The sequence below is a fragment of the Antechinus flavipes genome, chromosome 4, assembly GCF_016432865.1.
Source record: "Antechinus flavipes isolate AdamAnt ecotype Samford, QLD, Australia chromosome 4, AdamAnt_v2, whole genome shotgun sequence".
Lineage (NCBI taxonomy): Eukaryota > Metazoa > Chordata > Mammalia > Dasyuromorphia > Dasyuridae > Antechinus > Antechinus flavipes.
In genome coordinates this window covers 428,627,176-428,649,857 of record NC_067401.1, presented here as the reverse complement: position 1 = coordinate 428,649,857, position 22,682 = coordinate 428,627,176, and the positions used below count along the sequence as shown (strand labels likewise).

General features: G+C 35.8%; 1 protein-coding gene across 1 annotated transcript; it reads right to left on the bottom strand.

The window, feature by feature from the left end:
- Nucleotides 1-2,365: 2,365 nt before the first annotated feature.
- MPC2 (mitochondrial pyruvate carrier 2) lies at nucleotides 2,366-22,349 on the bottom strand. The gene is made up of 5 exons (XM_051999022.1): nucleotides 22,053-22,349; nucleotides 13,043-13,083; nucleotides 8,893-8,977; nucleotides 8,209-8,320; nucleotides 2,366-2,598 (listed from the first exon to the last, which is right to left on the bottom strand). Exons 1-5 carry the CDS (start codon nucleotides 22,159-22,161, stop codon nucleotides 2,562-2,564), a joined length of 384 nt encoding a protein of 127 aa, XP_051854982.1. The 5' UTR covers nucleotides 22,162-22,349; the 3' UTR covers nucleotides 2,366-2,561.
- Between the last annotated feature and the right edge of the window lie 333 nt (nucleotides 22,350-22,682).

Here is a 22,682-nt window from a genome sequence, read left to right as displayed (position 1 = left end):
CATACATACACATCTGACAATACCTAGTAATGGAGTGGGTATAAGCATGCCAGGTGGTAGGCATTAAAAAACTGGAGCTAGCTTGGATATAAAAAGGATGCAAGTCCAGACTGTTGAGTATTGTCAGGACTGGCTGAGAATGCATTTCAATACTAAGAAAAATGCTGAATAAAGAATATTCTGAAATGAAGCAAGAGCATTTCAGGGACATCCCTGCTTCCCCCACCATCTGGCAGTTCTCGAGCTCATTATTATCTTTCTCTGTGAATTTTTAAGAATCAGCTCAAATCTGTTATTTTTAGGTGTTGTCAAATCTTCATTAAAGTCATAGTTGGAAGAAATTGCAGAGATCAAGTATATCAACATTCAGATATACTTCTGAAGTTTTAAAAATTACTTAGAGGATACTTATGTTTGCCCCCCAAAAAATAAATAAATTGAAGTCTTGCTCAATACTATGGATTGATCCACCAGAAGTAACAATTACTGATCAACAAGAGGACAAGCACAGGAGCCCTAGGTGTGGTGAGACGTCATGATGAAAAAAAAAATCTCAATTTATTAATTAGAATAGCAGCAAATAACAAATTCAGATCTGTGGTCTCTCCAAAGACACCTAACAAGATATCGAAGGCCTTAATGTTTTTAATTTTTAAAAAAGTGGGTGTGTTCCAACAAGTAGAGACCAATCCTGATTGGTGATGAATAAGGGAGTAGACCAGAGGATGGGTTAAAAGCCTTCAGTTCCTTCTGCTGAGAACATAGCTAGACCTGCCTTTAGTTATCAGTACAAAGGAATTTATATTCACCCAGGCCATTTTAGTTGAACAATGGCCTAGATCAGATTTTCCTTACCCTTTAATGAACTATATCCGAACTCTATCAGGTCATTATATGGCTTTGGAGGAGATGAAGATGGTGATTTTGCCCAACCTCCCTCACTTGCATTTCATGGCCTTGTTCGAGAACATCTTGTTCCAGAACAAGAGATAACTTGTCTTAGTAAAGCAGCAGGAGTTGTGCCATCAGGGACCCACCTGGAACCACCTAGTTGGATAACGAGCTTTCTGCTCTTTCCTTTCCCTGTGTCCTCCTAGACCCGCTGTGCTCTGCCCAAAGGAATATAAGTTTTGCTCCAGAAATTTCACAAGACATCTTGGACTACATTTTTTTTCTTAAGGACTGTGCCATAAACCCAAATCACGCGGGCTGTCATGGATTAGCCACAAAAGCTGAAGGCTCGTTTTTATTTTGGCAAAACTCTGAGGGTCTCCCTCTTCTAGATTAGTTTTTTTTTTTTTTTTGGACTAGGTAAAAGAGGCCAGTCTCTGTTTCATTTTCTTAGCCTTGTCACTGATTGAGCATTGCTTGAGTCAAACTGGGATCTATTTTAAAGATTTCACACTGCATCCAGGGCCATCTCTAGTCATTGTCTCCTTTGTATCTTGCCAATGGAGCCAGATGTCTTGAGGAGAAAGTGAGAAAGGAGAGCAGATTTCAAAAAGATTCGAGGAAAGATGCATATGATACTATGGCAGTTCATAGACTTGAGAATTCTGACCTTGTACAGCCTTCCCTCATTTAAGTCCAGTTCACTTAAATATCATGAGATGGCATCACTTCCCTGATTGTCATGGTCTTCTTCCATAATGAAGGGCCAACAATAATAACAACTCTTTAATCAAAAATAAGCTCTCCCAATTGGAATCTTATCCAAGATAAATATGATTTTTATCAAATGGAAATGACAAGGCATTACATCTGCCTTTTTTTTTTTTTTAAACCTTTCTATTTGATTTTCAGGTAAAATCTTCCATGTGTGTTGTTGCCCTCATTAGAATATGAGTTTCTTAAAAGTAATGACTCTTTTATTTTTATTTGTATTCTCAGGACTTAGCACAGTGCTTTGGACATAAATGTCTGATTCATTCAAATTAAATACTTGGTCAATTATCTTTAGTTCTTGAATAACCCATGCTCATGATTTCTCTATTTCCCAGGATCTAAGAATTAGTGTCCCATAAATTTAATGACTTTTAAAAAGACAAAAAATTATTTCGCCTTTTTCAGTAAGTTACTTCAAATAGCTTCCATTCGATTTAGTCAAAAATGTATTAAATTGACATTCTGTGGTTGCATTTGCTGAAAACTTAGCATTCTCCAGATACATCTTTAATCTCCCCTCTGTCTCATTGAACAGCTGCTCTTAGGCAAATAAATCTATTCCTAGTTGACCAATGGTATGTGTTCCACAGAGGCAGCCCAATTATTGAGAGGCAAATATGAAGGGGCCATATGTAGAGCAGATTGAAATTTCAAACACTCCTGATCATCAATGAGCCCTTTAGTGAATTATACAAACAGATAAAACATTACTAAAATGTATTTTATTTTCATTTCAATCAAGGTACTATATATAATAGCTATTTTTTCAGTCTTATCTGCAGAACATTAACATTGTTAGCATTATCTTTTTGAAAACCAAATAATAAAATTAATCAAACTAGGTCCCTTTGGTGGTGATAACTGCTTCTGGATTTGTTCAGCAGATCAAGAGTCCTTTACAAATCTTCTTTAGCTCTTAGGTCCCGTTTATACCTATGAACAGAAACAGAAGACAGCAAATATTTCTCTGGATAAGAAAAGGAGAGAGGAAAGCAGTTTTGTTTTTTTACTCAGAAGTCTAGTCAAGTTTTCAGCTTCTAAATCCATGTAGTGTGAAAATATGCAGAAGGTAAAATTGTACCAGAGATTTGTCTGCCTTTAGTTTATGTGGATAATAAAAGGAAATTTCAAGCGCAAAACAAGTTTAATTACATACTGCACATACAAATTTTAACTCTAGTCTTACCACTTCTTGTCCCAAAATGACTCTAATATTAATTTTTACATTATACATGTATTTAAATTAATAATATGAAAACATAGAAACATTTGGAATTAGCTATCTCTCACAAGTTAGAGGAAGTAACTCAGAGCAACTGTAACTCTAGGTTTAATTCTAACTAGGAAGAAGAATTAATTGAAGAAATAGAAGTAACAGGAGCCTTGAGATAAAAGTGTATTTGTGAAAGTGAATAAAGGAATACCTAGCATGATCACACATATATCCATGACTTTGGGAGAGCAGATTTCAAAAAGATTAGAGGAAAGATGCATATGATACTATGGCAGTTCATAGACTGAGAATTCTGACAACAGGATAGCAAATTACTCAATGAGGAAGAAAAGGATTTGGAGAGTATAAAGGGTTTTTTCTTCCTCCTAATAACTGGCACCACTGATTCCTTCAATCATCATGGATGTTTTAGAATAGACTGCATTTCATATAACTGTTAATTGGCTGCAAAAACACCTTGTAAAAGTTTTTTCACAGAATCCCAAAGTTCAAAACTTTGTACCTTATGTAACAGATGAGAAAGCATAGTGGTACAAAATAAGCACTTCCCTAAATTAAGTAAACTCCCTAGACCTAAATCAAACATACTGTCTATGGAAAGCAATGGATCCTGGAAGGAAATATGCCATATAACATTCCTCACCTATAAGAAATCCTAGTGAGTAAGGAATCTTAACTGAGTCTCAGTTATGATTTTTGTGTAATTTTTTTTTGCTCAAAACATGAGAATGGGCTTGCAGTTGTCTGATGGAATGCCAGGAAAACACTGAAGTTGGTAGGTCACTCTTCTGGTGCATTAATTAATGAGCAATCCTTTTTTTTTGCAGGCCTGTTTTTAGCCCAGAAACCTGGCCAGGTCATTGAGTAAACATAGTCCTCCTAAGAATGAATATTCTTCTTGGTGGGTCTCTTTTGATGGAGCAGTCTATACTCGGAAGCTGCTCTGTCTCAAGAGTCAGGTATCAAATGAGAATGCTCAGCGTAGTGCCTTCTTTGTTCACAGTCTATAAAAACCCCTTAGTGGAAAGGGACTTTGAGAATCCAGCTAGGTAGTACTCTATAGCTTGCCTAGCAATGTCTCCCACTCCGGACTCTATATAGGAATCCCAGAAAAAGAATTACAATGTTAGTGCTTCCTCATAGTGGTGGTGATGTATGTTGTATGTTGTTTGTTATAGTGTATTATGGCAGCCACTGTATTTGTTAATTGTCTATTACTTTTATGCTTTGAGTTTCCTCTTCCCTTATGTCTTATTTAAATCAAAGTGCAGAAATAAACTTATGCCCACTCCCTTTAGAATTATGTCTGCTGATTTTGAATTCCAAACCTAGATTAATCTTACATCTCTCTTAGCTGAATCATGCTAAAATTTTCTCCAACTGCAGAAAGTTGAGGCAATTATGATAAAAATAAAAATGCAGAGTACTCATGATATATTGAAAGAAGTTAACTGCTCATTAATAAAGGGTTATAAAATGTCCTGGCTTCATAAAACATATTCCAAAAAACCCAGCAATCTTGTCCTATATATAATGGTCATTTCTGGTCAAAGACTAGCTCAAGCATTCAAATTGATAACAGAACTACAAAACTGCACATGCCATCTTATTAAGAAAAATAAATTATCAAGTCACATTCAGATAAAGGCACCAAAATAAAAATCATTGTAGGAAAAAAAAAAACCAAGAGTAGAATCAATCAACTGAGGGACTAGATTTATAATTTCATATAGGAAAGGAAGAAAACAAACATTTATTAAGCATTTACTTTGTGCCAAGCACTATTTTAAGTATTTTAAAATATTATTTCATTTGATTCTTATAATAATTCTGGGAGGTAGGTGCTATTAATCCCTATTTTCAAATTGAGGTAGTCGAGGTAGACACAGGTAAAGTGACTTGCTCAGAATCAGAGTTAGTAAGCATCTGAGGTTGGATCTGAACTCAGGCCCAAGGCTCTATCAATTAATTACACCACCAGTGACCTCTAAAGTCTTTAAGTCTAAACCTTTTGTAAAATTTGAAAGCACACAAAATTCTCCTAACCAAAAGATTTATAATTAAAAGGAAATGATATTTGAATTAAAATGAGAGGAATATTTTAAGAAATAAAGGAAAATCTATGTCAGAATTGGTTATGTGAAAATTAAGGTCATAGAAGAAAAAGATTACAGTTCTAGCAAAGTGAAGGAAGTTATATAAAAGTAGAATCCTGATACCAAGAGAAGTTCTTTCAATGTATGATCTACAAGATAATCAGAATTATCTGTCCCTTCCAAAAACTCAAGATAAGGTCAAAATGTATATATGACCAGACATAAAGGGAGATATAAGTAAATTAAGAAGAAAATGGAACATATTATTTATCAGATTTATGGACAGAAAAATTTACAAATACACAAATATAGAACATTGTGAGATGTAAAATGAATAGTTTTGATTACAGTGAATCAAAGTTTTTGTACAAATAAAATCATGTAGCTAAGATTGGAAAGAAAGTAGAAAATTAAGAAAAAGTTTTTATAGACAGTTTATCAGATAAAAGTGTCATTTTTCACATATTTGTCAAATTAGTAAGAATGAATCATTCTCCAATTGATAAATGGTAAAGGTATGAACAAGCAATTAGTTTTTGGAGGAAGAAATCAAATGTAGTCATTAAAAATTCTTTAAATTATTGCTGATTAGAGAAAGGCAAATTAAAACAACTTTGAGATACCATTGCACACCTATCAGATCGGCTAAAATGATAGGGAAAACAAATAATGTTGGAATGGATATGGAAAAATTGGGATACTAATACATTATTGGTGGAACTGTGAATTGATCCAATCATTTTGGAGATTGATCTGGAAATAAGCCCAAAGAATTATAAAATTGCATATACTCTTTGACCCAGAAATACCCTTAGTAGATTTGCCAAGGTGATTATTATAGTTGGTTCTTAGTTCTTGAAGACTGGAGAAATCTCAGGTCTTCTAAACTAAGGTCTTTTTAACAATTCTCAGTTAGACTGAGGCAACGCCCCAAGAAGTGATTAGCACCAGTGTTAAGGGGGGAAAAAAATCAACCTAGGAGGAAGACCCTCAGGGTTTCTGATCAAATACAAACAATTCTATTTACATTCACTCTGAATCAATCAGGACTCAAACAATGACACATTGGAGCTTAGCCCAGGACCTAGAGTTGGCCAGTTAAGGAAAACCAGAGTGACATCTGGGAAGTGATGCCAAGAGTTCCATTTAAGTGAGAGAGTGCAAAGTCCCCAGCTTCATTTTCCTCCAGAGCCATCTGGCTATGGTGGCAAGATAAAGATCAGGATGACTGGAGATATTTGAAGAATAAATGTAAAAGACTAAGTTATTCTGAATTATAAGAATATTCAAATAAATTACAAAGGACCTATGAATGAAGATGCTACCTACCTACAGAAAAAGAACATATATATATAGAAATATGTATTATATGTTTCACATATATACCTGTCAAAAGTTGGCCTTCTTCCCAGTGGGGTGAGGGGAAGGAGGGAAACAACTTGGAACTCAAACATTACAAAAAATTAGAGGAAAATTATATATGACCAAAAAAAAGCTTTCTGACTTGATTCAACACACAGGTTACAGATTCAAGATGGAAAATGAGAGACATATTTTTGGATATGGCTAATGTAGAATATGTTTTGCTTGCTTCTATTAGTTACAAGGTTATTGGGTTTTTTCCCTATTGTTGGGTAAAAAAATAAATGCTTATTAATTGGGTAAAAAAAGACCATTAAAGGTACCAAAAAAAGCTAATCAAAAGAAAGTTAAGAATGTCTGAGAGTAGACTATAAATAGAATAAATCTTGTTCTCATGCCAATTTTACATTATTGAGGTAAAAATCACATAGGTTGAGAAGAGGGAAGATCTATCTAGAAAGCAGTACATTATGAAAAAGACTTGGGGTTTTTCTTGAGCTGCAAATTCAATGACTATATGTATGATATGACAGTCTAATACAATTTTGGGCTGCATGAGCAAGAAGTATTTCTAGAGCAAGGAATTAGAAAATATTCAGGAAAATGACCATTATTTAAGAGGAGTTGTACCATGATTGCTATATGATGATCAATTAAAGCAATTGAGGATATTTAACCTGAGGAAGGGAAGACTTGCCCAATGGAAATGAAAGAGTTGGAGAAGCATGATAAATTGTCTTCAAATATTTGAAGTTTTTATGTGAAAGGGGAAGAGCACAGAGACATTTGTTATGTTTAGTCCTGGAAGGCAATACTAGGTCCAGTCCATAGAAATTCTAAAACATAAGATTTCGGAAGAAAAAAAAGAAAAGCTTCATAACAATTAAAACTATCCTAAAGTAGACTGTATAGTCCCATAAGGGGAATTCCTTCTCAGTGGATGTCAAGAGGCAACTTGATGACCAATGGTAAGGGACTGCTTTAAGGGATGCTTTGAGTTATCTTTGTAATTTATTAATTTCCGATAGTTCTTACTTTTGTCTATTAAGACATTGACTGTATACAATATTAAATCCGTGGAATTGGTGATATTCCATACCTTCCTTCTCACCTTCCTTAGCCTCCTGTCCCCTAAAGCTGGAGTCTGAACATCACATCCTCCCCCCCAAAGCTTTCCTTTGCAGAGGGCAGGCTGGACTTTGTAACTCACTTGTAACTGCCTCAGAATTGCAGTTCTACTAGTTATTTAATTCCCAACCTCCCACTTTCAGTTTCTTTTGCAATATATTCTAAACTCCTTGAGGGCAGGAAGTGTCTTCTCCCCTCCCCCCTCTCCCCTCTAGCCTTATTCTCATTTCAGGGTCAGGCATATAATCAGGTACTTAATAAATGTTTATTGAATTGAATTTTCCCTGAAAATAGAATAATCAACATTACTTAATGATTTTAAATTTGTGCAAAAGTTGATCAAATATTACAAAAATACTTTGGTATTAGTAGAGACACAATGGAACAAATTTATTTCAATTCTGCTTTTCATGGCTTTGTTATACAACTTGTAAACTCCTTTCTGGACATTTATTACGTTGGGCCATAATACATATACAAGGCTACTTTATATAATTACATGCCCTTATTATTCATTGAATGGGCCCACAAAATCACAAAATTCAGTGAAACTGTAATATATTGTAGGTTTAGTTGTAACATATCAGCAATGGTTACTTTAAAGTATTACTTGAGAAAACATTACTGGGTCTGTGTATTCACTTTATGTATAAAATAACTCTTATATGTAATAATGTAAGACTTTTTTTGGAAGTATATATGCTTATATATTAACAGGCATACCTCCATATACGAAAGAGCTGAGAGGCTCCTGCGGCACCAACAAAAAAGTTAACAGCAAATAGACTCCAGTTTTTAGGAATAATAACAAGGGAGTATCTTGACCAAATTAACCCTGTTAAAACAAAAAAGAAACAAAGTGTTGGAATGACTCAATTTGTTGTGTTAAATAGTAGGAAATGTAAAAAGACCACAAATGTGAGATGGCAATGTGATATCATGATTTCTCTTTCCCCCCATGCACACCCCTTTGTGATTGAGATTTCTATCCAGTGATATGAAAAATAATTTTTTCCTATTCAAAAAGGAAAATTATCTGAAAATTCTCCTCCTCCTCTACCTTAAGATTTATAGGATTCACTTCTACAAAAAAAAAAAATTCATATACAGAATTAAATAAAAATTTTTGAAAAAGATCTGTAATTTCCTTTGGTGTAGGAACCTCACAAAGTTGAAAATCTATCACTACTTGATGTAGAACAGCCCTTCTGCAACTGATAATCCTACAGAATTACCTGAAGAACATGAGAAGTAAAATGACTTAAGGGTCACATAGCTAATAATTGTCAAGAGACCAGATATCACCTTGCCCCAAAGCTGATCTTCTTTGCACCATACCAAGCTGCCTTTTGTTAAGTACTTTTAAAATAAAAATGGATGGCATAAGGGAAGATTCTAAATACTCACCTGTAGCCATCAATACAGCAGATTGTGCGGTACTGAGTTTTTCTGCAGGCCTGGCCATGTCAGCCAATCCAGCACAAACCAACCCCTGGAAAATACACAAACCATAACCCACAATTAATGATAGAGGAAATTTACTTTGAGACTAGTGATACATAAGTCTTCCTCTCCATTATTTTGGCTTTCTAAATTATTGTTGTTTTTGAAAAATCATACAGGAAAATTTTTACTTTAGAACAACAAACTAAATATATTTGTGTCATATGGCTTAAGTATCAAAGCACAAGGCTCCCTTTCCAAATACATCCTATACCTTTAACATGATTTATTCAAGAAATTATCAAAACTATTGCAAATATATCTTTGCCTCATTTAGAAAAGTAGTCATGTTTTCATTAAATTTCTAGAGACAAGCTGCATTAGAATTTGAAGGATGTTCTTTAAAAAAGCTATTTTTTAATCTTTGATTTCCTGAGAAAGTCTGTTAGATATTTTCCTATGCATGCTCTTAGAGACACTGTAAACAATCAAATTTACCTAGATAACAAAAATATCTATAAAAGCATATTTTAGTAAAGGTCATGAGTTTTAAGAACCAAGCAATTAAATTATTTTTCAATTAATCATCTTATCTATTGATAAGGTGGTATCATATCAGTACAAGGAAAGACTGTTTATCCAGTTTCAAAATGAATACAACCAATTTTCAAATGATGACAAATTAAGCTTTTTTTTTTTAACCTTGATCCTAATCCTATAATTTACCTCACTCTTCCTCTCTCTCTTCTAGTTTTCCAGTTCATGTCTCCCAGCCCCCCCACTTCTCCTACAAAATGGGGACAAAATTAGACTGTGGGGTAAGAAGAAAGCAGAAGGAGTGTATTTGGGGTACAAAGTCAAGAGAATGTTTTTTTTTTTTTTAAATGACTGAAACTTAACAACCATCAACAAAAATCATCACATAAACATTTAGAAACAATGCTTAGCTTTTTTTTTTTAAAGGCAAAATTGAACAAATTATAGAAAAATAAAAGAAAATTATTAGCTACAGTACCTGTGATGGCCCTTACATTGAGTATGCAAAATGGTAGTTAGCTAACTATTTTTCATCCTTTTTGCCTCCTTTCTAGGGAATGGTGGCAATAAACTGGGAATGCTCTCATACTATTTTTCCAGCAAGTCTATAAATTTCCTCTATTCATATGTCCCATGACTTAGAATTTGGAGGAAGGCAAAGGATCTCGATTTCCCTTAATCCTCTGAATTAAAATCTGCTTGCATGTAGGTCCAAATTCCAGTAAGTAATCAGAGTATAAAACAGATTTTGAAGATTTTTGATATCACAATATTAAATGATATGACATGTATATAAAAGTAATTTTATCAGTTAATCAACAAGGATTTATTATATATCTATGTGCCAGGTAGTGGGCATACAAAGAATGAATCAATCTTCTAAATTAAGTTGTTAATTTCTTCTGGTTCTGTATCTATTATCATAGGATTACAAGGAGAAAGCAATATATTTATGATCCTGTGATTAACTGTACAAGCACCAATAACAGATCAAAGTTATGTAGAAAAGCAAATTTTGTTTTTCTAATCATGTAGTAAAGAAATGAAATATATAAAGTGTAAGTATTGAAAATCTAGAGGAGACCACATCAAACAAAGCAGTAGCAAAAACTGTAACTTTCAATACATTTTCTCTACCTTTAATTTCTTTCATAATGATAAACTTCTTTTTAAAAAAAGCATTTCAACGCTTTTTTCTATTTTTTCACTATTTCCTCTGGAAATGTGGATAGCTTTTGAGGATTGCTATAGTTAGTAATTTATTTTGAGGCCAACCTAATGATGATCATTTCTGACAGCAGACATAAAGTCTTATCACCACAAGGGTTGTACTCAGAGACATTCTAGCTAGGTAAGGACTTAGCTAAAAGATTGTGAACTTTGGTAACTGAAGGCTACCACCATGCCATGAAGAGACATGAGAATAGGGTTTTAGAAATAGCTCTTACAAGTTCACACACTCAAAAAAGAAAAGTATGGCCTTCTTTACTGTTTTAAATGCATTATTAGGTAAGGAAAAACATTTTTGAGGTTTCCAAAACTGCTTTAAAAGTATTATTTCCTTTTATATTCACAACCACCCCAGAAGATAGGTGCTATTATTCCAATTTTAAAAGATGAGGAACCTGAAACAGACAGTGGTTAAACTACCTGCCAGGATCATATACTTAATGAATGCTTCAAGTTAAATGTGAACCCAGATATTCCAAACTCAATCCACTATGTCATCTATTTTAATATTATATGGAAGCCCCCAAATTTTTATATGCATATTTGTTTTTTTTAAATTAAAGTTTTTTTATTTTCAAAGCATATGCATGGATAATTTTTTCACCATAGACCCTTACAAATCCTTGTGTTCCAAATTTTTTTCCTTCCCTTTCTCCCACTCCTTCCCTTAGAAGGCAAATAATCTAATGTATGTTAAACATGTTAAAAAAAATCATATAATCTATTTTTGATCAATATCTCTAACCTTAAGAAAAACTCCTTACTTGATTATTATCTGTCATTTCATAGTTAAATTCCTAGAAAAAGCTGTAAATAGGTTTATTTTCCTTGTTTCCAAGTCAGCATCCCTCAGTCACTCTTTTAGCAATCAGATGCCAACTGAAAGTGGTCTCTCTAAAAGCACCAACAATCTCTTAACCCTTTAGGACCTCAGCTGAGCATAAAACACTGTCAACCATCCTCTTGCCATATAGATTTTTATGATACTGTTTTCTCCTCTTACCTGTTAAACCATCCACATTCTACTCAAAATGTGAATTCACTCAAGGGCTCTAAGTCTTTCTCTCTTCTTACCCTCTTCTTTTCTTTCTCTGTGACCTCATCAATTCCCCTTGGCTTAATTTCTATGCATATGATCCCCAAATCTGAGCCATATCTTTCTTCAGAATGCCAAAACCTCATTATAAACTACCAATTAGATTACCTCCAAACAGAATGTACCCTAGGCACCTCAAACTAAACATTAAAAAACAAAAACAAAATTCCAAAACAATTTTCCTTTAGAAGCTAAGTTCCTCTCTTAATCTCCCTATTTCTATTATCCCCATTATTACAAATGAAGAAACCGAGGCACACATGACTTGCCAGGTTTACACAGCTAGCATAAATATCTGAAGCTGGATTTGAACTCAAGTATTTTTGAGTTCAAGCTCACTCAGTGCCCTTATCTAGGCCCCACCTAACTCCCTTATTAACACTTACATAGCCACCCTAGTTCAAGCTTTATTCACTTTTGTCTATTTTGTTTCATTGGTCTATCTCTCTTTTTTTATAAAATCAGTATCAGAAAGTTTTGATGACTGTTGTTTTATAACATAGTTTGAAGTCTGGAAGTGCTATCTTTGCCCCTTCATTCTCATCTCTTTTTTATTACCTCCTTTGATAGTCTAGATATTTTATTTTTCCAAATGATTTTTATTCTTATTATTCTTTACCAGGTTCAAAAAGCTTCCTATCTTACCTATCACAGGAATAGTGAGGTTTATGCTTACAGTTAGTACTGTCATGATTTGCTGCAACATAATTTGAGGAGTAACAACATAGAAAAGTTATCTAGATTTCAACATGGTAAACTTTAGTTCAGTGGCACAAAATATCTAAAATTAAAACCTTAAAAGTCTTTTAAAGTAAATAATGAGCCAAGCTAACTTTCATTCTAGCTTTCACATTTTAAAAAATTAACTTTGGGGTAGAAATTATTTTTAATATTTTAAAACCTATAATGTAAGCTTTTTAATAATTAAAAAAAACGTCTGGAACATTTTTTAAAAATTTAAGCTAAATTAGTTTTGTGGTGTAGCCCTCAGTTCATAGCACTGAAGTTTTATTATTTCCTGATGCTACCAATACCCCTTCAAGTTTCTCTCTCTCTCTCTCTCTCACACACACACACACACCACCCTCTCTCCCCTCAGAATGATGAGAATTATTTGCCATAAAATAATTTTAAGACATACAAAAAATATATTTTAAATTTATAAACTCACATATGGTCTTGATAAGCTACTCTGTTGCTAAAAAAATAAGGATAGCCATCCAGGCATTTATTTGCCAAAGCCAAACTTACCCATTTCATTATTGGTGCCCAGAAAAACACAGTTTTGGGACCTGAAAAGAAAGGGAAAAATTAAGACATAAAAATCCCAATATGTCATATAAAATTTATATCACACTTATTTATATATATGTAAACACACACACATACACACACACACACACACACACACACACACAGATTTACACAAGGACCAAAAGACCAATTTGTGAATTCATTTTTCAAATTTTGCAGGGTTGGATTTTGTTGTTGGGTTTTTTTTGGTTATACAGGAAATCAGTTAAATGACTTGCCCTAAATCACACATCTAGTACTAGTTTGGATTGAAGTCACATCCTCTGAATTCCCAGGCCAAACTCTATCCACTGTGTCACCTAGTAAAATTTATCACCAAGAACTATATTTTCTTTGATTTTTATCTCCTTTACTTTAATTTCCATGGTTCTTGAAATTTTTACAAATATTTTCCTTACAGCAAATCACTGAGTAATATTACCCAAATTTTACAGGTGAAGAAACAAGTTCAGATTAGGCAGGTAACCACTGATTGAGGTTTTTGGTCTCTCAGACCTTTGCTTTTACTACTACACTAGGCTATTTTTTCATTTATACTATAGAAATAAATGTTTAGACCTATTATAAATATAATAAAACTGTCACTCAAATGCCAATTAGCACTAGGTTTTCATCATGATATATTTAAGCTTCTCATAAATTTCTAAAAATATATTTTTATTGATTTTTTTTTTACAGTGCCCAAACTCCTCCTTGTAGTTTCCTTCCTCCTCTCCTCCAGCCATTTCTCCTCTTTTATTTTTAAAGATTAACCACAGTAAAATAGAGGCAATCTTAGTTTAAAAAATACACACATGATTATAGGCTTTATTTAAAGTTCCTTTTGTAGTAGTATACTAATTGCACACACAAGTTTAGTGAGAAGTTGCAAGCTGTAGAATTAAGAAAAGTGTTCTCATGTAGCAATTTCTTAGCTACCAAATTATTTTACATTTTAAAGGTGAATAATACCAAATTTATAGCCTGACAAAAGATGGCTGATTTCTGAACCAAAAGCAACTGATGACAAATTATATCCATATATTTTAATTTCCTGGAAGTATAATAAGAGAAATGACAGGAATTTCATCAATTAGCCTTTAAAACTCGATTGGCATATGTAGTTTAACACAGAAACGTCATATTTCTGCTTTGTATAAGTGCATATATATTCCAAATCAAGGAGATGTATTCCTTAATAAATAAAAAATGAACACATAAAACTGAATGACTTTATTGGCCACTATGTTAAGCAAAAATTGAATAAAATGAAAACCTAACTATTGGCTTACCAAAATTGGCTCACATTTTCTACCAAGGCCTGCTGACACATTCTCAGGACCATATCTCTTTAAATATGCTCAGGGAACTGCCAATTTAGGTGACTTGTCTAGGTTTATACAGGCAATGGATGAGAGTTGATACTCAAATTCCACTGGAAGAGAAAGTGAGGCTGGTGACTTTGCCCAGTCCTCCCTCACTTCAGTCCCGTTTGCTTGCATATCGTGGTATCTCCTGGCTGAAGTCAACCTGGTTCTCCTCCAGAATCAAGGACAAACAACAATCTCCCAATTGGGTCATCTATAGAAAGAGGCCAACAACAATGCCAGGAGATTTCCGTCCACACCTACTATTTTGCCACGGGCATTAGCTGCAGAAGGGGGTTAGGATAGGGCCCTTTTTCCAGTTCTAGGACAAGGGTCTTACCACAAGTCATTAGTAGCAGGGGTTAAATAGCAATCTGATTTGATGGAAAAGAACTTTAAGAGGTGGGTAACTGGCAGAGAAGTGACAATATCAGAGGCTGAAGAGATACTAACAGTTCCTCTGGAAGGCATAAAGTGATAGTTTAATAAGTTATGGCAAAGTGAGAAAGAGCTGAGAAGGATGCCACCAGCCTGTGGAAAGCCATGAACTAAAGGCCCAGGAAGCGCCAAGGGAGACTCTTACCCCACACTCTAGTGATGGGGGTGGGGAATGAATATAGATAGATTCCCCTAAGCATGGGCTTTTTTTGAGGGTTGTCTGGGGCCACAGAAGAGCCTTTCCTAGCAACACATTCCTGAAATACATATGGATTTAGAAAACCACAAGTTAACTATATGGAACTGTATTATTATTTTAATTTTTTTAAAGTATTTCCAGTTTTTCATCCAGTTCCAGTTGTACTTGGGAGTTCTGCAGCAGAGGGAGTTTGATACCTATGCTCCAGATCTTCTCACTTTTGCTTTCCTGACAAAAACTCCTTGCAACTTTTCATTATTCTTTAATCTTTAATCACTTTGTCATTTTCTTTTCTCTTAAGACTATAAACTCCTGGTGGGCAGAGGTGATCTTCATTTTTTTGCTTAAGTACTTAGCCCATGGTTTAAATAAATGCTTTTTAGTTCACTGTTTCCTTTCTCCAGTGTTTCTCCTACTAGCTACAGAACATTTCCTTAAGAAGGTAGACAAGTTAATTAGTGATATGTAAATGCCATGTAGGTGAATAAATTAAATGTTACATGAAGTCCGAGGGAGGAAAGGTCATTTCTTACTGATTCAGAAGGGAAGAAAAAAAGTTGAGGAAACTTTTCCAGAAGATGTGACATTTGAGTTCTACTTTAAAACAGAGGTAGGTAGGGGCAGCTAAGTGGTGTAGTGGATAGAGAAATAGCTCTGAAGTCAGGAGGATCCCTGAATTCGAATATGATCTTAAGACACTTAACACTTCCTAGTTGTGTAACCCTGAGCAAGTCACCCCAATTGCCTCAGCAAAAACAAACACAAGGGGTAGGCAAAGTCTGTCCCCAACACCTTAAGGCAATGGTGAGCTGAAAGCTAGGTACAACCACCTCCTACGATGAGTTTTTTAAGTTGACAATTTTGTATGGCCTAGAAATGATGTTATAAATATCCAAATGCTCCCTAGCGGGAAAAAAGCTCCTTACCCGTTTTTTAAAAATTGTGTTTGTGATCTGAATATTATATATCATAGTAAACATCGTTCAATTATATTTAATTTTTAATTTTGTCCTCTAAAAACTGACAAAGGAAATACATAAATTATAGCGAAAGGATTAGTCTGGAGAATATATATTTGACATACACACACACATTAAATATATACATGTATATAAGTAATAGGAAACTGATTAGAACACTATATTACAATCGATTTCCCCCCTGTCTATATGGGTCAGAAGAAGGTGTTAAAGTTTAAGACCAAAAAAGTATCTATACTTTATCAGTGACTTATTTAGAAAGTTTGAATAAGTTCTTTAGTCAAGTTTGATGAAATCAGAAGGCAGTGGGCCACTGGCTGGTCCAAGGCTCAATCAGAGCTCCGTGTTCCTTTAAATGACAATACCCATTCTACTGCCAAAATAATTTTCTTAAAGTGCAGATCTAACAGTGTTCAATAAACTCCAGTGGTTCCTCTTAAGTTTTAGGATAAAATGTAAATTGTTCTGTCGTCATGTGCTTTTCTCATATGTTTCTTGGGCATTCTTGTTATCTTTCCAAATGGATTGAGAACATGAAATATTTCATTTTTGTCTTTATATTCCCCATGTCTAGGACAGTGTCTGACCTATAATAGGTGAATAACTTGTTGGTTGACAGAAGGCAATGTTTACTATTTGCTATAGCCCATGCATTTTAGAACTAAAGTCTGAAGTCCTACTACTGTCAATATTAGGTAGGTAACCTTATGTTCAGTCATAAAGGTATGATGTTAAACCTAAGAGGAACAAATAAAAATATGCGACAATTGACTAAGAGAAAGAAGACAAATATTTCATAATAGTTTTTGTTTCTGCCATTTTTGTAAATTATTATACATGTAAGTGTTCAACTATTATAAAATGTTCAGCAAATCCAAGAATACAAGTTGTTATTTGAGAAGTTTTATATTTAACAAAAATTGCTAGTAACCTGGAAATAATTCTGCCAGAAATTAAATTTAAAAGAGCATCTTTCACCATATGCCACACATAAGCAAACTAAATATAAAAGGTTTAAATACTTGAATAAATTTCTCTGGTAATTTAAAGCCTTCTCTATTCTCTTCCACTGAGAATACAACAACAAAAACAAAGCTTTTGTGAAAAAAATATGCATATTGGAGCAAAACAAATTCCCATACTGGTCAAGTCTGAAAAAGTATATTTCATTCTGCATCCAGAAACCATCACCTTTCTCATTCAGGAGAGAGGGTAGCATGGTTCATCTTTAGTCCTCCAGTTGGTCACTGCACTTATTAAAGTTAAGCCTTTCAAGATTATTGTGACTGTTAAATTATTCTTCAGTTCTGCTCCCTTTGCATGGCACTCCCAGTTTGTACAGATCTTTCAAAGTTTTTCTGCAACACTCCCTTCCATAATTTCTCACGGGGTAATAACATTATATTATATTCACATATCATTACTTGTTTAGTCATACTCCAATTGATGGGCACCAATTAGTTTGTACTTCTTTATCACTATGGCAAGAACTGCTAGAACTTTTTTTTCCATCTGGATCTTTGCCCTTTTTTAAGCTGGCCTACTATTATGGGCCAGAACTCTGTATTTGAAACAAGGCTTCTTTTAAGGTGCTAACTCAGTGGAATTAATAAAACAAACCCAGCCAGGGTCAAACTCCGAGAAGAGGGAGGATTGGAGACCAGAGATTCACTACATTTCACACCACTGTGAAGTCTGGCCTCCTGCATTTCCTCCATTGAGATCAAGCTAACTGAGCCCCAGGCAAGGAGACAATAAAGAATTTGGACTTTATTCCTGGCTATTCTCCTAGTGATTAATCTGCTGAAAAGGCTGGTCCTGAGACCTCCAGAAAAACAATCATAACACTACAATCTACAAATAATATTGCTAGGTCAAAGAGTACATAAAGTTTTGTGCCTTTTAGGGCATACGTCCCAATTACCTTCCAAAATGTTAGACTGATTCAGAGCTTTACCAATGGTGCCTTAGTGTGTAACCTCTCCCATGTCTGAGATTTTCCATAATTGTTATGTGTGAAGTAGATACATTTGTCTTAATATACTTTTAACTACTAATAATTCCAACATTTTTTTCAAATGGTTGCTGATATTTTTAATTTCTTCTTTTAAAAACTTTCTGTTCATATCCCTTTATCCTTTATCTATTGAGACCAGCTTTTGTTTTGCTCTTAAGACATTTGAACAACTTCCTTGAATAGCCACAGAAACTTGCATCAAAGGCATCTCCTCCATTCAAAGTTAAGCATTTAAATGCAAGTGCATTTGTGCCAACACTTTCAAAATCTCTTAAAAGTTGTTGAAAGACCCACAAGTGTCTCATATCCAATCAAACTTAAACCATATTCCAATATCAAACCTAAACAATCAGGGGACTGACTGATCTTAGATCCAGATTAGGACACTTCCTTTCCCATTTTTTGCATGACTCCATTTCCCCTAACATTTCATTTTGGTTTTATTCATGACTATCACTATATCACTAAAATTTGTTGATAGTACATGGAATTTTCCCACCCTTCTGGACTCATAACACATTCACATATATGTATATGATATTACATGATCTTGTTTTTAAAGGAAAACTTTATGGAACATTAAAAAAATTCCAATTACCTAACTTCTTACATTAAATTATTTTAAAAATTTTAAAATTTGACTGATTCATAAGAAAAATTTTTATTAGTGTCTCTTCATTGGTTTTTTTTTTTTTATTAGTTCTTGAAAATCCTTCATTTTGTATAAATGACACAGCTACTCTAGGAAGATCTGAGAGCTTGAAGAATTACCCTGAAAAAATTCACCTGGCAGGAATGAAAGCTTCTCTTGGAAAAAAACAAGCTTTTAAAAAATAATGGTTTCAAAGGAATCCAGTGATTGTCTGGACCAAGACATTGTTTCAAATGGAGCTACTTAATTTTGTCTTCAAAGGCAAATCATTCTGGCTTTCATTGAATGGCCAATAACAAACAGTCCCCAGCCCAAGCCCCAGTGTCTCATGGCATAGATTTCGATGGTTTAAGAATGCAAATGCAAAAAAAAAAAAAAAAATTGATTTTGCTCAAGCCAGAAATCCAGATTATTATTTTTTATAATGAAACATTGGGTCATCTCAGATCTCATTTCTTACCTAGCTCTTAGTCATAAAACAGACAAATAGACCTTGGAAAGAGCTTAATTTAGAAAGACCAACCAAGGTCACCCATCACCACTCCTTTCGATTTTTGTTTTGCCACTGGACTTCGATGATTGCAGGAGATGAGTCTTTAGACTTTTCGAAACTCTGTTTCACTTAAATCCAATTCTCAAGCAAATCAAGATATCAAGACGGTGATTATTACTGTCTTGATATCATTGTTCTTCTTCCAAAATAATGTACAACAACAGATATAAGGTATTATGAAATGTCACTAGACTGGTGAGGGCAGTGGGAATAAAGAAATGATAAAGTAAATTTAATCAAACATTTATTTATTAAGGGCCTACTATGAAGGCCTAAAACACATGAGGCATTAAAACCACATCTAAAAACAATATTCAAGTTTCTTGGTAGAGAAGATATAAATATCACTAAACAGAAATAAGTTATTCACAGGAAGAGCAGGTTTGGGGGTAGAGGGAGTAGAAGGAAACTATCTTCTCCCACTCTTCTCCTCTTCAAATTCCTTACATTTCAGGGTTACCAATAATTTTATTCACATCACTCCCGGAAGGTAGGTAGTTCAAGTGTTTTACATATGAGGAAATACGATCAAGCAAGAGCCAGTTATAGAATAAAGACTTAAAACCAGGTTATCTCCAAGTCCTGTGTTCTTTCAGTATATCACAGCTGCTTCACTAATATATATAGTCTAGTCATTCATGCTTCGATTGAAATTGCTGGAATCTTCATTATTTTAAAGCAATACAATCCAAAAACTTGTTGCAGAGAATATTGAGCCAAATTAAGAAGAACACAGATAAAATTCATTTTCAAAATTCAATGAAATTCTTCATCTGAATAAGATCTCAAATAATAGTTCCAAAATAATTATAGAAGGCAGAAAGTTGAAAAAAAGATATTCTCAGTTGGAATCATTTTAATTTGAATTAAAGACTAAAACTCATAAAAGTGCTACTGTCAGTTAAATGGGTACAAGCACTCTTAAGGTATATTATAGAATATACAGTTGTTTCGTCTCCTGGGATAGAAATGGTAAACTTAGAAGTCACAAGGCACAGCAGGCTTAAAATATCGTCAAACTTGTTCACAGAACATAAGATCAAAATCTAGAACTGAAGACCTCTGAATCTGCATTACAGAGGAAAGAGGTGCTTGGGGGAGGGGGGAGGTGTGTGTATGTGAGAGTTAAGTGACTTGCTCAAGGGTCTCAGAGGCAGTAAATGTGGGATTGAAACTCAGATCTTCGGACTCCAAAGCCAGTGTTTTTCCATTGATCTTGAAACAACAATAGAAAAAGAGGGGAAAAGAAGTCAAAATAAAATGAAATTTTTTGTCCTTAATAACCATACCTTAGAGTTTCATAGTGGATCCAGATTGTTACTATTAGTCACATCTGTCAGTTAAGTACCTGTTCAACATTAGCATGCTACAGACCCTTAGGTCCCAAGTCATTTATATTGCCCTAATCTAGACCAGTAATTTCACTGGTCTAAGTCAGAGAAGTCAAAAAACGCAGTCCTGAGTGCAGGAGATACCAAATTAAACTGTAATGAAAAATGTTTAACAAAATAAAATATATATATATATATATAATTTCACACAATTTTAATTTGTGGTTTTCAAAAAGTCATTATCAGTCTCCCTGCAGGGATCCAACACTACGGGTCCCAGAAACTTTAATTTCTAATGAAAACATCTCTATTTAGGTATCATCTCCAATTGTCTTAGTTGCTAGTTTGGGACATGAAGCGATTGGTAATAGAGCCAGTGGATGACTTAATGAGAGCCTTTAAAACGAGCTCTGCCTTGCTTCACAGACCAGATCTGTCCACTACTAAATCGAGCAGCATAAATAATGGGAATCACACCTTGGAACAAATTCAGTCCCAAAGTGGTTCCCACATTAGACCCATTTCACTGCTGTCATTTCTTTAGAAGGCTACTGAGGTTCTATAGGACTGGTATAAAATTCAAAAATAATCGTGCCAGGAACTGTGCTAGAGCTTTTTATAAACATTCTCTCACTCGAGGCCCTACCAAGCCTTCCACATAGGTGCTAATTTAATTATTTCCATTTTACAGTTGAGGAAACTGAGCTTAAGGGACTCGCAAGGAGTCCCATGGTGTGTCAGCTCTCTATCTACCAGCTTCCTCAAAAAGACGCCAATAGACAGTCTTTGCAGGTGCTGTGGGATTGGCACAACGTGGGCATTGCGGCGCTCATTTGACCGGGTGCACCAGATACAAGCCCATTTAACAGAGGAGTGACCAAGGAGACGGAGACGAGGAGGATCATCCACATAAGGCAGTGAGGCCACCCCCAAAGCGCCTCGCGCGGCCCAAGGACCCGACAGCCCCGGAGACGCCCGCTCCAGCCAAGGCGCTGGCTTCCAGCGGGTCGGGTCGGTCGGAGACGAGGGTCTCGGTACTTGAGCAGCAGCTACAGTCGACCGACCCGCGGCGGACTCCGACCACCTGGTCCCGTTTCGGGGCGGGGTAGGGGAGGGGATGGGAGAAGGTCGGGGATGCAGCTGACCACAACTGCAAAGGAGCGGGAGACTTTAGGGGCGCTGGGGGGAAAGGGGGAATCCTGAGGGACGAGAATGGGATGTTGGCGGGTGGAGGGACATTTAGTTAAGAAAGTGATAGTGTTTTCAGGGTGCGGGGAAGTTTGGGGGTCGCAGGATATTTGGGGGAGAGGGTTAGGTGAAAAAGGACGTAGACTTTTTCTCGAGTGGTGGGAAGCGTGACACCGCAGAGGAGGTCACGGCCGCCAGGTAGGTCTTTGGGGTAAGGGACGCGGCGGCTACTGCGGCCGTTACCTGCTGGGTGGTTGTAAAGGGGCCTCAGCTTCTCCGGCAGCATCAGCTCCACCTTGTCGAGTAGGCGGTGGTAGCTGGCCCGCAGGCCTCGGACTCCAGAGGCGGCCATACTCCCGGCCGAGACGCGGTGCAGCTGCTCCCCTGCCCGACCAAGGGCAGCTTGTAACCTTTCCCTGCCTCAGTCACCGGCTTCCTCCGCTCCCCAGGGTGCCCTTCTCGCAGACTTGCACCGCCCCTCCTACCACAGCGCCTGAGGGGCCCCAGGCCTGAGAGGAGGCCGAGGGGGCGGAGGCTCCGCCTAAGCCCACCCCGGGCCCACCCCCTGCCCACGGGCGGAGGGCACCGGGGAGGAGGAGGAGGAGGAGGAGTCATGGCAACCGACACGAAAGCATCATCTAATCGCCACTCCCAGTAGAGATACCTCCGCCGGCACCTTTGACGTCATTTTAATCCCTTCTCAGTGATTGGTCCCTTTCAGAGGAAGGGCGGGTTACCCAGGAAAGAGGCCACCGGTCATTTCAGTCTTCCGGCTTCAGAGCCCATGTTGGAGAAGGGCAAAAGAAGCTACGCTTTCTTCCCGGTTTCCTTTCTCTTTGGATTTGGGACCAAATTCTTGCTCAAGATTGGACT

Excerpts from the sequence above, each read along its gene's own strand:
- MPC2 (XM_051999022.1), bottom strand. The coding sequence starts at position 22,161 with ATGGCCGCCTCTGGAGTCCGAGGCCTGCGGGCCAGCTACCACCGCCTA. Across the intron at positions 13,084-22,052 it reads CCTTTACAACCACCCAGCAG|GTCCCAAAACTGTGTTTTTC; the intron begins GTAACGGCCGCA and ends CTTTCTTTTCAG. Across the intron at positions 8,321-8,892 it reads TGCTGTATTGATGGCTACAG|GGTTAATTTGGTCAAGATAC; the intron begins GTGAGTATTTAG and ends TTGTTTTAACAG.